We start from the raw sequence: 13,011 nt of genomic DNA, 5'->3' as shown, positions 1-13,011 counted from the left end.
GTATGCTGTGTGCATAATCTCCACTATATTTCTACGAGACACAACTTCACACTGCTCCCCTGACCTACACTGCCTGTCTATGTCATCTGAGTGCTTTGTGCAGAATCTCCAGTGCATTTCTATGTGATGCAGCTTCACACTGCTCCCCTGACTCCCACTGCCTGTCTATACTTTGCCAGTACTGTGCGCAGAATCTCCAGTGTATCTTTTAAGGTGCCGATTACACTGTTCTTTTCTGACTCACATTGCCTGTCTATTCTATCTCAAAACCTCCAGTGTATAATGATATATAGTGTCACACTATTCTCCTCTTACTCCTAATTGTAAAAGCTGATAGGGGGAAACCTACTATAGAAGGGAGGCAGAGCTAAAAAGTTAAAGCTGAATAATATAGAAATACACTGGAACTCTGCAGCATGAGTTAGGGGACAGCAGTCCTATGTCACTGATTGATCACGGTTATCACAGAGATGGTGTCACTTTCATCAAAGCTATAGAAAAATAATATGATTTTCTAATAAAAGGAGCAGCAGAGGGGCGTCATTGAACTGTGGAAGAGTCCATCACTGCTGCCTCAAACGTCTCCAACCTAAAGATCTGCCTGATCACAAGGAAGGTGTCTGAGGATAATGGCGCTCATGAGTTGCTCTCTTTTTATGTTTACAGGTCCTTCTAAAAAAAATAGCATATTGTGATAAAGTTCATTATTTTCTGTAATGTGCTGATAAACATTAGACTTTCATATATTTTAGATTCATTACACACAACTGAAGGAGTTCAAGCCTTTTATTGTTTTAATATTGATGATTTTGGCCACAGCTCATGAAAAACCCAAATTCCTATCTAAAAAAATTAGCATATCATGAAAAGGTTCTCTAAACGAGCTATTAACCTAATCATCTGAATTTACCTCTAAACACCTGCAAAAGATTCCTGAGGCTTTTAAAAACTCCCAGCCTGGTTCTCTACTCCAAACAGCAATCATGGGTCAGACTGCCGACCTGACTGCTGTCCAGAAGGCCATCATTGACACCTCCAGCAGGAGGGTAAGACACAGAAAGACATGTCTGACCGAATAGGCTGTTCCCAGAGCGCTGTATCAAGGCCCCTCAGTGGGAAGTCTGTGGGAAGGAAAAAGTGTGGCAGAAAACGCTGCACAACGAGAAGAGGTGACCGGACCCTGAGGAAGATTGTGGAGAAGGACCGATTCCAGACCTTGGGGGACCTGCGGAAGCAGTGGACTGAGTCTGGAGTAGAAACACCCAGAGCCCCCGTGTACAGGCGTGTGCAGGAAATGGGCTACAGGTGCCGCATTCCCCAGAAACAGCGGCAGAAGCGCCTGACCTGGGCTACAGAGAAGCAGCACTGGACTGTTGCAGGTCATTCGGAAATCAAGGTGCCAGAGTCTGGAGGAAGACTGGGGAGAGGGAAATGCCAGAATGCCTGAAGTCCAGTGTCCAGTGCCCACAGTCAGTGATGGTCTGGGGGCCATGTCAGCTGCTGGTGTTGGTCCACTGTGTTTTATCAAGGGCAGAGTCAATGCAGCCGCTATCAGGAGATTGTGGAGCACTTCATGCTTCCATCTGCTGAAAAGCTTTATGGAGATGAAGATGTCATTTTTCAGCACGACCTGGCACCTGCTCACAGCGCCAACACCACTGGTAAATGGTTTACTGACCATGGTATTACTGGGCTCAACTGGCCTGCCAACTCTCCTGACCTGAACCCTATAGAGAATCTGTGGGATATTGGGAAGAGAAAGTGAGAGACGCAAGACCCAACACTCTGGATGAGCTTAAGGCCGCTATCGAAGCCTCCTGGGCCTCCATAACACCTCAGCAGTGCCACAGGCTGATTGCCTCCATGCCACGCCGCATTGAAGCCTCCTGGGCCTCCATAACACCTCAGCAGTGCCACAGGCTGATTGCCTCCATGCCACGCAGCTATCAAAGCATCCTGGGCCTCCATAACACCTCAGCAGTGCCACAGGCTGATTGCCTCCATGCCACGCCGCATTGAAGCCTCCTGGGCCTCCATAACACCTCAGCAGTGCCACAGGCTGATTGCCTCCATGCCACGCCGCATTGAAGCCTCCTGGGCCTCCATAACACCTCAGCAGTGCCACAGGCTGATTGCCTCCATGCCACGCCGCATTGAAGCATCCTGGGCCTCCATAACACCTCAGCAGTGCCACAGGCTGATTGCCTCCATGCCACGCCGCATTGAAGCATCCTGGGCCTCCATAACAACTCTGCAGTGCCACAGGCTGATTGCCTCCATGCCACACCGCATTGAAGCCTCCTGGGCCTCCATAACACCTCAGCAGTGCCACAGGCTAATTGCCTCCATGCCACGCCGCATTGAAGCCTCCTGGGCCTCATAACACCTCAGCAGTGCCACAGGCTGATGGCCTCCATGCCACGCCGCATTGAAGCATCCTGGGCCTCCATAACACCTCTGCAGTGCCACAGGCTGATTGCCTCCATGCCACGCCGCATTGAAGCCTCCTGGGCCTCCATAACACCTCAGCAGGGCCACAGGCTGATCGCCTCCATGCCACGCCACATTGAAGCATCCTGGGCCTCCATAACACCTCAGCAGTGCCACGGGCTGATTGCCTCCATGCCACGCCGCAGTGAAGCAGGCATTTCTGCAAAAGGATTCCCGACCAAGTATTGAGGGCAGAACTGAACATCATTATTTGAAGGTTGACTTTTTTTGTATTAAAAACACTTTTCTTTTATTGGTCGGATGAAATATGCTAATTTTTTTAGATAGGAATTTGGGGTTTTCATGAGCTGTGGCCAAAATCATCAATATTAAAACAATAAAAGGCTTGAACTCCTTCAGTTGTGTGTAATGAATCTAAAATATATGAAAGTCTAATGTTTATCAGCACATTACAGAAAATAATGAACTTTATCACAATATGCTGATTTTTTTAGAAGGACCTGTATACACAATGAATGGGTTAAATCTAATATTTTGGCAGGGACCAGATATCAGCTTGTGTGCAGCTTTTATTTATTTGCCCTGTTGACATCACCTTGAAAATGTTCTCATAGTAGGCAGTTGATAGTGTCCTATGTCCCTTAATTGTCACATTTAAAGAAGCACTCCACAAAACTGAAGATAATCTTCTTACCAGTGACTGTATTTGTGAGGTATAACCTCCCTTCTGATCCTCAGCTCTGTCATGTGACCAGCGCTCTGACTCTCCAAATAACACATCATCTTGTGTGCGGACAGGAGGTCAGTTTCTCAGCGTATTCCTATGGGAGCCTCAATGTCGGTCTCAGAGGAATGACTAGAGAAGTAACTGACTTCCTGTCCTGTGTCAGATGGAAATCAGAGTGCTGGACACAGGACACAGCTGAGGATCAGAAGGGAGGTTATAACTCACAGTCACCGGTAAGAAGATTACCTTCACTACAGTTTACAATATGGACCTTTCCAATAGGTAAGAGAAAATGTTTGTGGGAGTGCTTCTTTAAGATGGCCACACACAGTAGAAAAATGTCTGACTCCATAGATTTTGTCAGGCCTTCCACCTGTAAGGGGTGACGGACTCTGGTTCAGCCCTATGCTTTTATTCTTGTCAGTTTCTTCTCTGTAACCATTCAGAACATGCGTCCGGGACGTCAGGAGACATAGATCTCGTCTGACGTCAGCCAACAACTATCTAATGTGTAGGCTGGCCCTGTAATATAATCGCGTACTATGTGGCCCCATCATCCCACGTGGCACTGCGATTCCTCACTTACTTATTGGCATCATTCATGACTCTAGAGCTGGAATTTGGGAAAGTGACAAAGCAAATGTGCAGAAAATAAGGAAAGCAGGAGCTCCGCTAATGAATGAAGACATGGTGACGGTGCTCACTAATGTTCACAATGCAAACCAAACTGAAAACTCTAAGAAGATGCAAAAAAAAGAAAATGAATGAGAAGACATTAAGTAAGCATGCGGCCTCTACATGTGCAAGGTGCGGGCTGGTCACAGCTCCATGACATGTACTTAATGTGTACGTCTAGACAATGTCAGTACAGTACTATGCAGGATACTGTGCTGTGTCTCTTACCTGACCACCTTGCAGTAACTGATGCTGATACAAAGAGAACCTGTCCTTGGCAGACTCCTCAGATGTAGGACTTAGGGGTTTAGGATCCGACAAAGATCTCTGCATGCTTTTTATTGGACGTGGTAGAATCTGCTGTCGGTGGGTAGTTTCAGCTGTGAAATGCTTTTGAGGGGTAACATGGGCTTTGTTCAGCCTTTCACTAGAAGCAAAGGTAGATTCCAGTAATCTGTGAGGTGAAAGTGGTGACACTGGAGAGTAAAGAACTTGGGGAGACTTGGGGGGCTGCCGATTAACTAGCTGAGAAAGTGTATCTGCTGGCAAATGTGACTGGTAACCAATCTCCAGAGGATCCGGCCTCTTCTTCTCAAACTTGGCGGCTCCTTGTTGTCGTGGCATATTAGTATCCAGAGGCCCAGAAGTTGCCGTCTGTATATTAGAGGAGTAAGGGGATATAGTTGTAGGGACGTTAAGCTGTGGGACCACAATTCCATGTGACTGGGTTTCTGGTTCTGTCTGGCAGGCAAGACTTTCACCTTTCTGTGTCTTCTCTGGAGCTGATATATACTTTACTATTTCCACCTTGGGATCTGGCGTGGTTATATGGATGGATGGTGAGACCCTCTGCAGCTGGTCTGGTTCAGTCTGGACAGAGCAATCACTGATGGTCTGGATTGCTATACTTGATGTTCCTTTAGAGTCATGCTTTGTATCTGAGCTGGAGTCAGAATGTCGGGAAAACCTCGATCTACGTCTGCGTGTTGGTTGTTCCCATTCTGCATTGTCTTCGTCATCTGTTTGAACACTGCAGTCAGTACTTCTTTTTGTTCGGCGCCTGCGTGATATATAAAACCTGTCTTCGCCATCCTCATCATCAGTCTGCACGCTACTATCCGTTATCTTCTTGACGATGTATGGGTCATGGTTGTCATCAGTGTTGTAGGCATCCCTGAGCCGAGGCATTGAGTTCCTTTTCTTTATAGTTCTATTCACTTCCCACTGCTCATCTGTTTGTAGTGACATCTCTGAGGCAGAGTTAGTAAGTGGCCTCTGAGGTCCCGGATAGCGTGGTTGCCCCTGTGCATCTGGTACACTTGGAGCCATCGCAATGAATGGTGGATTTACTGTTGGCCAGTACTGCCCACTTTGAGCAAGGGTTCTTTGCATTTCAATGGTCATCTCTGAAACTGTCTGGGGTGGAAGGCGCACAGTTTGATCACAAGCTGGAGGAATGGAAGTCTTTTGCCTTTTCTGCTCCTCCATTTGCTGTTGAAGATGTTGCTGCAGCTGTTGAATCTGCTCAATATGCAACCTTTGCTGTGCTAGCTGCTCCCGCTGCAGGACAAACTGTGCTTGGCGCTCTTCTTGCTGCTGCTGAAGCACTTGCTGCTTAATTGACTGCAACTCCTGGAGCTCTCTCTGTACCAGCATCTGCTCCTTCTCTCTGTGACGCTGCAGTTCTAAGCGTTCCCTCTCTAGCTCCTCGTGTAATCGGAGTTGCCTCAGGGCCTCTAATTCTACTCTCTCTCGTTCAATCTTAAGCAAGTGTTCCTGCTGTTTCCTCTGCCGTTCTTCTTCTTTCTCTTTCTCCTCCTTATCAGCCAAAGCTTTATTTACTGCTGCCTGGCTCTCCGCTGGGGTCTTCTGCTGGGACTGGCTGGTTTCTTTGGAAGAACTCTGCACCCCTAAGGATACAGTTGGAACCTCGGCAGGGGCATCTGTGGTTGTTGTATCTGAACCTATGTGAGATGTTACTGCAGAGGCTGAAGCTACTGTGGAAACGGGTGGGAGCGATGATACGGTGGTTGAACTGACCGTACATGTTGTACTAGTGCTGGCAGGTTTTCCCAAATAAACAGGGGTATCAAACGTTGATCCTGATGAAGCAAAAGGAACTCTATTGACTGCAGGATAGCGGTACATTGACTGGGGTCCCAATGGCATCCTTGGAGTGACAAGTGGCACCCTGGTGAGACTCGCTAAAGGAACGGCAGTGACGCTGCCGGGGGCATATGGCCTATACAAACCTCTGATCATTGGTCTTAGTACAGAGGCTGGCTGTGTGGTGATAGGAAGTGTAGAAGCTATAGGTGTATTGATAGTGGAGTAAATCATGCCATCTGCTGCTCTCACAGTGGCCGCAGCGGGGTACATCTGTCGGATAGCTGCAGATCTCGGACCAGGCATATTATACTGTCCTAAGCCTCCAAAGCCTTGACGGCTTTCTGAGAAATGAGGACCATACATCATGTTTTGCCTAATGGGTGCCATTCCTTGCTGATTTGATAGCAAATTAGCTGCTGGCCCTGAACCAACTGAACTAGGTCCATACTGCAATAGATCTGGGCTGTTTGTATGTCGCCCACCATACTGATCCATGGAGTTGAGGGCAGCGCACATTCTGCTGATTTCTCGCGCTGTTGTTGCACTGTATTGAGCAAGATTTGACTCTTGAAAATTAGACAGATCTCTAGCAGAGTATCTGTAGTCAGAGTATATATTGGACATTGAGCTATATCGTCTTATGGGTAGTGAACTATTAAATAAATCAGTGCTCTGTCGGAGATCAGTAAATGAACCGTACTGCAGCCCCTGACCTATGTAGTTTGCATCACTGAAGTTCATGCTGTAGGTGCTTTTCATGGTGCTTAGATCCATCGCACCTTCTCCTCCTGCAATCTGGTTTTGGTAAGGTTGATACAGACCAATATCAGATAAATTGGTCTCTGACATGGATGAATGCAGCCTTCCTGGCGGCGGGGCACAAGGGTAGAATTTCTGCTCCTCATAAAAATTCTGGGCAGGTGCAGAAGGTGGGGGAGTTGGTGGCACCACAGGCTTTGATTCTCTATATTGATAGCTTTCTGGAAGTTCTTGTTCTCTCTGACCATAGTACTGCACCCCTGGCCTCGCTGCCTGCGCTGCTTCCCCTGTGCTTTTATCTGGCACTTTAGAATTATAACCACCAGCACAACTGCCACCAAAGGGGAACTTGTATACCACGTCACAGCACACCACTTGGCTTTCGGGTTTCATTCCCGTGAGGTCTATTGCATTTGGAGCCTGTTCTTCTTTCATGAGTTTTGTGACAGCGCCAGGAGTGTTCTCATCCAGGTGCACCATCATGGAGTGGGGCTGGCTACCTGCGAAACTGATAGGAAGATGCTGAATTTGAGGCTCAGAGACGCCCTTATATGCATCTGTATAACCTACGCCCTGGTCCTGTTGGAATTGTCTGGGCATAGCACTAATGTTGGCAATGTTTTGAGTATTGCCAGGTTGAGAGCCTACCTCTCGTTTAACTGTAGATGTGATCTGGCTAGGAAGGTTATATCTTGCAAATATCTCTTTCTGCAAGCCTGCTGCTTCTTCTGGTTTGCCACCACTTCCTCTCAATACCCCAGACTGGGCTGTTTGTTCAATGTGTTTGACTTGTGTTAGGCACACTGCACTTCCTGTCCCTTGACCAAAATCTACCCTATTCTGAAATGGATCGCCATAGACCATGGGCTGTTTTGGCTGTGAGGCAATCATGGAGGAAGCAACAGTTATACTAACAGTGGTGGGTGTGCCAATAACAGCATGAGGTTGTTCTTGAGCATTCAAGTTCACGATTAAGGGCTGGATAGCAGTAGACTGGCGTGCTGGCGATGAATCCATGGTCAAGGAATATCTTCTCGATTCAGTTGCCAAAGACGTGAGATCCATGCCCTGATCAGTCATAATGACCGGAGTACTTTTCATAGCTGTTCGTAAATCGACCGCACTGCTGCTAGGTTTGGGGCCGGGTTCCACCCGGGAGGTTCCAGGAATAGAAGAGATTCTACACAGTGATATGTTCTCTGGTGGCAGGGAACCCCAGTTATAAGTATTGCTGGAACCATCTACCGTAGCAGTCGGCTGGCCTTTAGGGGAAACCATGTGTATTCCTGAAGCTGGAGACCTTTCTATAATTGTGTGTGTCTTAGTGTAGTTGGACTGTATTTGTTCTTGCTGGGAATGTGAACTACTGACTGGTGTTTGACTGTAACTATGGAAGGTTTGCTGACGGTTTAACCTAGTTGGTGATGTGACTGGGGAAGTAGAGGAACTGACACTGTTAGGTTTAGTTTGGGTGGAGGAATCAGATGCTAATGTAATAACCATGAATGGAGATTCTTGAGAAGATTGCTGTCTAGACAGGCGAGGTGACCGAGTACGGTCTGGAGTCTGTGTTCCTTGAGCTACCATTGGTGATGTCTGTACAGAAGAGCTGTCAAGCCTATGGATCATCTGCGCCTGGGAGGAAAACTCAGCAGTACTCCTGCTTCCAGCAGACATATTAACTCTTGGCGATGAATGAGTCGGGCTTTGCGTGGGTGAGGATGGAGACAGAGGGGGGCTTGTAGTCTTGAAGAAAGAAATAACTTTTGATGTCAATGACACATTAGTCCCGACACTTTGTCCTTTATCTATTGATGCATTTATGTCAGTGGCTATTCTATTTTTATATTGCTCTTCATTTGTACTGTAGGCCAAATTTCCTCTAGATTGTCCATAGCTTCTGTGGGAAGGAGATGCTCTCTCAGCATTTGCACCAGGGGTAGTTGATGTAGATGTCGAGGTAGTGGAAACTTTGCTGTAGTGATAAGTAGATGATATTGCTTTTGAGCTAGGAACTGAGGCTGAACTATGAAGTTTTGTCTGATCAAGCCCATCCTTAGAAAAGTGCTGAGTTACCCGCACATCTGGTATGACCCGTCCAGAGAGGCTTTCAGAAGAAGCAAATGACACTGGGGCAGACAGCTGAGTTGGGCTTGTACCAGGAGTGAGTGGACCACTAACCTGTTTCAACATCTCATTGTACGCATTTTCTGCATTTAAGAATTGCTTTTCAGCACAGGCCTCCACCTTCTTCTCTTCCGGTAAGTCAATTGATGAAGACTGATGCATTCTTGAGATATTCTGAGAGGTTTGCAAAATTTCATCATACACCGTTCCAGGGGTTGTTAAGTCCATATTGTAGTCGTTCTGCAAACCTCTGCTTCTATTGCCATCGTAGCCATAGTCATCTATATACTGATACTCATAGTTGTTCTGATTCTGGATGCCGTCGTAGCTGACCTGCTGATAGTTGTTCCCATAGGTGAGGTTCTGCGGTGATTGCTGCTGTTTCTGGAACAGTTCAGCTTTTCTCATCATTTCTTCGTAAACCTCCTCAGCACTTTTTAGAGGTTTATTACCAGTGGAGTTAGTGGAAGTCTTTTCTGTTGGAGAATACAAAGACATAAACGTTGGCAAATTGTATTCACTCCCTGATTTATACAATTTAGAAGCAATAATTTCAAAACCTTCTGCCTCTGAATCAATGGAAGGCGAATATTCAGAACAAGAAGATCTGTGCAGTTCCTCCATCTCTGCAGCTTGTCTCATTTCCTCCGTGGGTGATGCGTCCTCAATGGGAGACAGATTGCTGGGTGGTGTTTTTGATCTCTCTCTCCTTCTTTGGGCTCTTAGTTCTTCTTTGTCTCTTTTGGTCTTGCGGGCTGTGCTTCTAATCCTCTGCTGTTCCACTTCTCTCATTTTTTCCTGTTCTCGTAAGAGCTCTTCTTCCTCTCGTAGTTCTTCTTCCTCTGAGGAATCCTCAATAGTGGGCAGTAAAGGACCATGTGAGCGGTGGCGAGCCTTCCTCTGTTGCTTGACCTCTTCCAGGCGTTGTCTTCGACTAGGACTGCTGTCACTGTCTTCTTCAAGTGATGACAATGATGTGGGTGATGTTCCGCTTGTGTAGCTGGGTGTTGTTGCAGGTAATGTAGAAGAATATTCTCCTCTGGATCGTTCTTCTGGTGACCCAGTCAGACTTTCCATCTCTAACTCTGGTTCCCTATCTAAACTAATGTCTGTCTCCTGGTCAAGATCAATGTCTCTGTTATAGTTATTTGTGCTATTCAGCTCAATGGTCTTAAATCGTCGCAGCCCTCCTTGAGTAGCAGACACATCTTCTTCCTCCTCCACATCTACGTCTTTTCGACTGTCATCGTACACGTCATTGGAGTTATAAGTTACAGACCTCTTGGAGGAGGAGGAGGACGTTCCTTTGGCTTTTTCAGAGTCTGTTTTGTGTCCATTTTTACTACTGCTGTATTTTCCGTGGTTATAATGCTGGTCATCATCTTCCAAATTGTCTTCTTCTGCACTCATTTCCAAAAGCTGTCTTCTCATAAACTCTTCATCTGAGAAGTTTCCCTTTTGTTGCCTAATGGGTAACGGAGAGAAACCTTCACTACTGTCTTCAACATAATCATGGCGCAACTTACTTCCAAAATCATCTGATGACTCTGTGCACTCCCTCTGATCCCTCTTGTTATCCCATTCCAATGAATCTTCATCTTCTTCTAGGATATCTTCCAATTCTTCATCAGAGTCAAAAGCTTCAGGGGTAATGGATAGTGACCTTGGTCTCTGCTTTTGATCTTCTCGTATGCCACGGAACCTGTCACCTTGGGAAGAACCTTTCGATTCCAGCAGTGGTCTAACAGAACTTTCCAATTTGGTAAGCTCGGAGGGGCTTGGCGGGCTGCGTTGAGATATGCCTGTTGCATTTAACTTCTCTTCTTCCTGTTGCACCAGTCCGGCAATCTCACTTTGTGAGCTGGAAATTCCATCAGAGGAGTATCCTGTGTCACTAAGGCTTTGAGGGCTGCGGGACATGTCATGGGAATAAGGCTTGCTTATATCCTGCAGAAAATCAAGAACAGGCAGTTAGTATCTGAGTATAGCTGCAGGTGTACAAGCAAACGATGCAAGAAGATGGCCACAGGTCAGTCACTAAACACTCCATGTCACAGTTAAAGGAAGCAACCCTAATAATGTGGACTCCCACAATGTTTGTGGGGCATCTCGGGAGTTCAGGAAAACAAATATCCAACCTTCTCCTGTGACATCCCGATAGGTTCTATGAGCCAAATGTAGAGGAGCGTCCTGTTATAATCCGTATGACCGCAGATAAAACTGTGCGCTGTCTCTGTACTGACAGGCTCGGTGGTGTCCATTTTGTATGGGCACACGGCTCATCTAGAGCATGAGGCAGCAGCTGAGCACCAACCTAATGACACAGGATGGTGACGGGTGACAACAAGGAGCAGGAGAAGATGTATCTGTTTATGGGTCATTTCGAGGGGTGGTCATCGCACAGCCCCTGCTTTTTCCCCTCGGTTGGTTTATATTAACGTTTTATTGACGATTTATTCTTTATTTGGCTGAGGCGTTAGACTTATTGGAATAATAATGATTGGGGGTTTGTTCCCCATTATCTGTTAAATTTCTTGATTTGGACCCACCAATGATATTATTACAGTGGACACTGTGCCTCGTGGCTAAAGAATGTCCCATATGGACAATTTCGGAGGATCCGCCATAATTGTTCTTGTAACCCTTTCCACCTACAGGCGTCCCTCATTAAGAAGCGCTTTCTGGATAAGGGTTACCCCAGAAGTATTGTCCACTCTGCATTAGACAGCGCCCGGTCTCAGACAGAACGCCTGATGTCCGACGTTTCAGTGTAGATTCCTGACTACTTTCAATACATCAAATAAAGAGATTGGGGGACACTACGTAAATACTGGCCCATCCTGCTCGAGGATCCAATCCTAAAAAATCTGTTACCTGAAACATCTGGGATTATATTTAGGAGATCTCAAAATCTGAAGGGCCTCCTGCATTGAGATCCACATGTAACTCATCCTCTCCACCTGCAGGTGGCGCTATAGGACGGTAGAAGTGCCGCAGTCCATCGTGCACCTGCTGGAATAGTATCTCAGATGGCGTGGACACATTCTCCTCAGTATTTAAAATCCGCAGCCATCTAAATTGTGGGAGTAGTCCTGTCATCTATTCGCCATCTTGTCCGTGTAATATCCGGTACGCTGGCCGCACTACTCCGCGTATAAACACAGCTATAATATTACAAAGGGCCTGTTCACACACAGCGAGTCCCAGGTGCATCATAATGATCCGGAGAACCTGCGTTTATTTATTCTTGAACATATCTAGATTCAAAAGACTGATCCACAGAGAATCCTTCCGATATTCACCTGGAATCCTCGGCCTCCTAGAGGTCTGAATGAGATTCCTGAACTAATCGATCTGAAAACGGATACAATTATTACATTTTATACTTCATCATGAAATCACTGGGTGAGCCATCAGATTATCCTGATATGGAAAATGAAGCAGGTTGCACTTTAGGTGAACGTCCCTTATATGGGCGTCCACTGTGTCTCCATCTATTATTGCACAGTGGAGTAATGCGCAGACGTACAGGCGCACCCCACGCACGTGGATGTTGGGATCCACACAAATGATTTATATTATATTACCGTCCGATTAGGTTTTGATTATTTTGATTTATTATGATGATTTGAATCATGTGATTGGCCTGATTGCCGCCTGCTGCGGTCCGCCCCGTTACCTCACAGCCGGGTCACGCGTAGCCCGCCTGTTATTAGAGTGTCTTATCTAGGTTTTTAATGAATAACTTGTATAGCTAGCGGAGCAGCGCGCTTTTCTTTTTCTGCTCCTTGTTGAGTGAACACGTCCCTATGAGTATTTCAGACTCCATCTGGCGGATCCCGGCGAACAAGCGCAGCAGCCTGACCCATCCTCTCTACAGGAGAGACCGCGCCGTTTCCACAATATTATTCGGTAAGGTATTCTCACCCTGAGGGAGCACTAAGGTATGTCACAGGGGAGCGCCCCCTAGTGTTTATAATGCTGCAGACATGACACACGTGCTCCGGCCGGGAGAAATGAAGGGGCTTATTTATCAACAGCAAACAGCGGAGAGACATCACCAGGGCGCGGAGGGCCCAGCCATTAGTGACCAGCACAAACCTCCAAACAAGGGGGAAAGGCAAACCCAATAAGCTGTACAGGGGGGGGAGGTGGGGATCTAT

At 46.7% G+C, this 13,011-nt stretch overlaps 1 protein-coding gene across 1 annotated transcript in view; it reads right to left on the bottom strand.

Moving 5' to 3' along the window:
• Window positions 1–11,001, bottom strand: part of BSN (bassoon presynaptic cytomatrix protein) — a 60,492-nt gene extending 49,491 nt beyond the window's left edge. Inside the window, exons 1-2 of the mRNA XM_044275177.1 lie at window positions 10,987–11,001; window positions 4,082–10,795 (exon numbers count right to left, since the gene is read on the bottom strand). Of these exons, the coding sequence (XP_044131112.1) occupies window positions 4,082–10,795; window positions 10,987–11,001 (6,729 nt within the window). The remainder of the gene's footprint in view (window positions 1–4,081; window positions 10,796–10,986) is intronic.
• Between the last annotated feature and the right edge of the window lie 2,010 nt (window positions 11,002–13,011).

Source organism: Bufo gargarizans, unplaced genomic scaffold (genome assembly GCF_014858855.1).
Source record: "Bufo gargarizans isolate SCDJY-AF-19 unplaced genomic scaffold, ASM1485885v1 original_scaffold_927_pilon, whole genome shotgun sequence".
Lineage (NCBI taxonomy): Eukaryota > Metazoa > Chordata > Amphibia > Anura > Bufonidae > Bufo > Bufo gargarizans.
The sequence above is the reverse complement of the archived record's forward strand: the minus strand, read 5'-3'. Positions and strand labels throughout refer to the sequence as shown.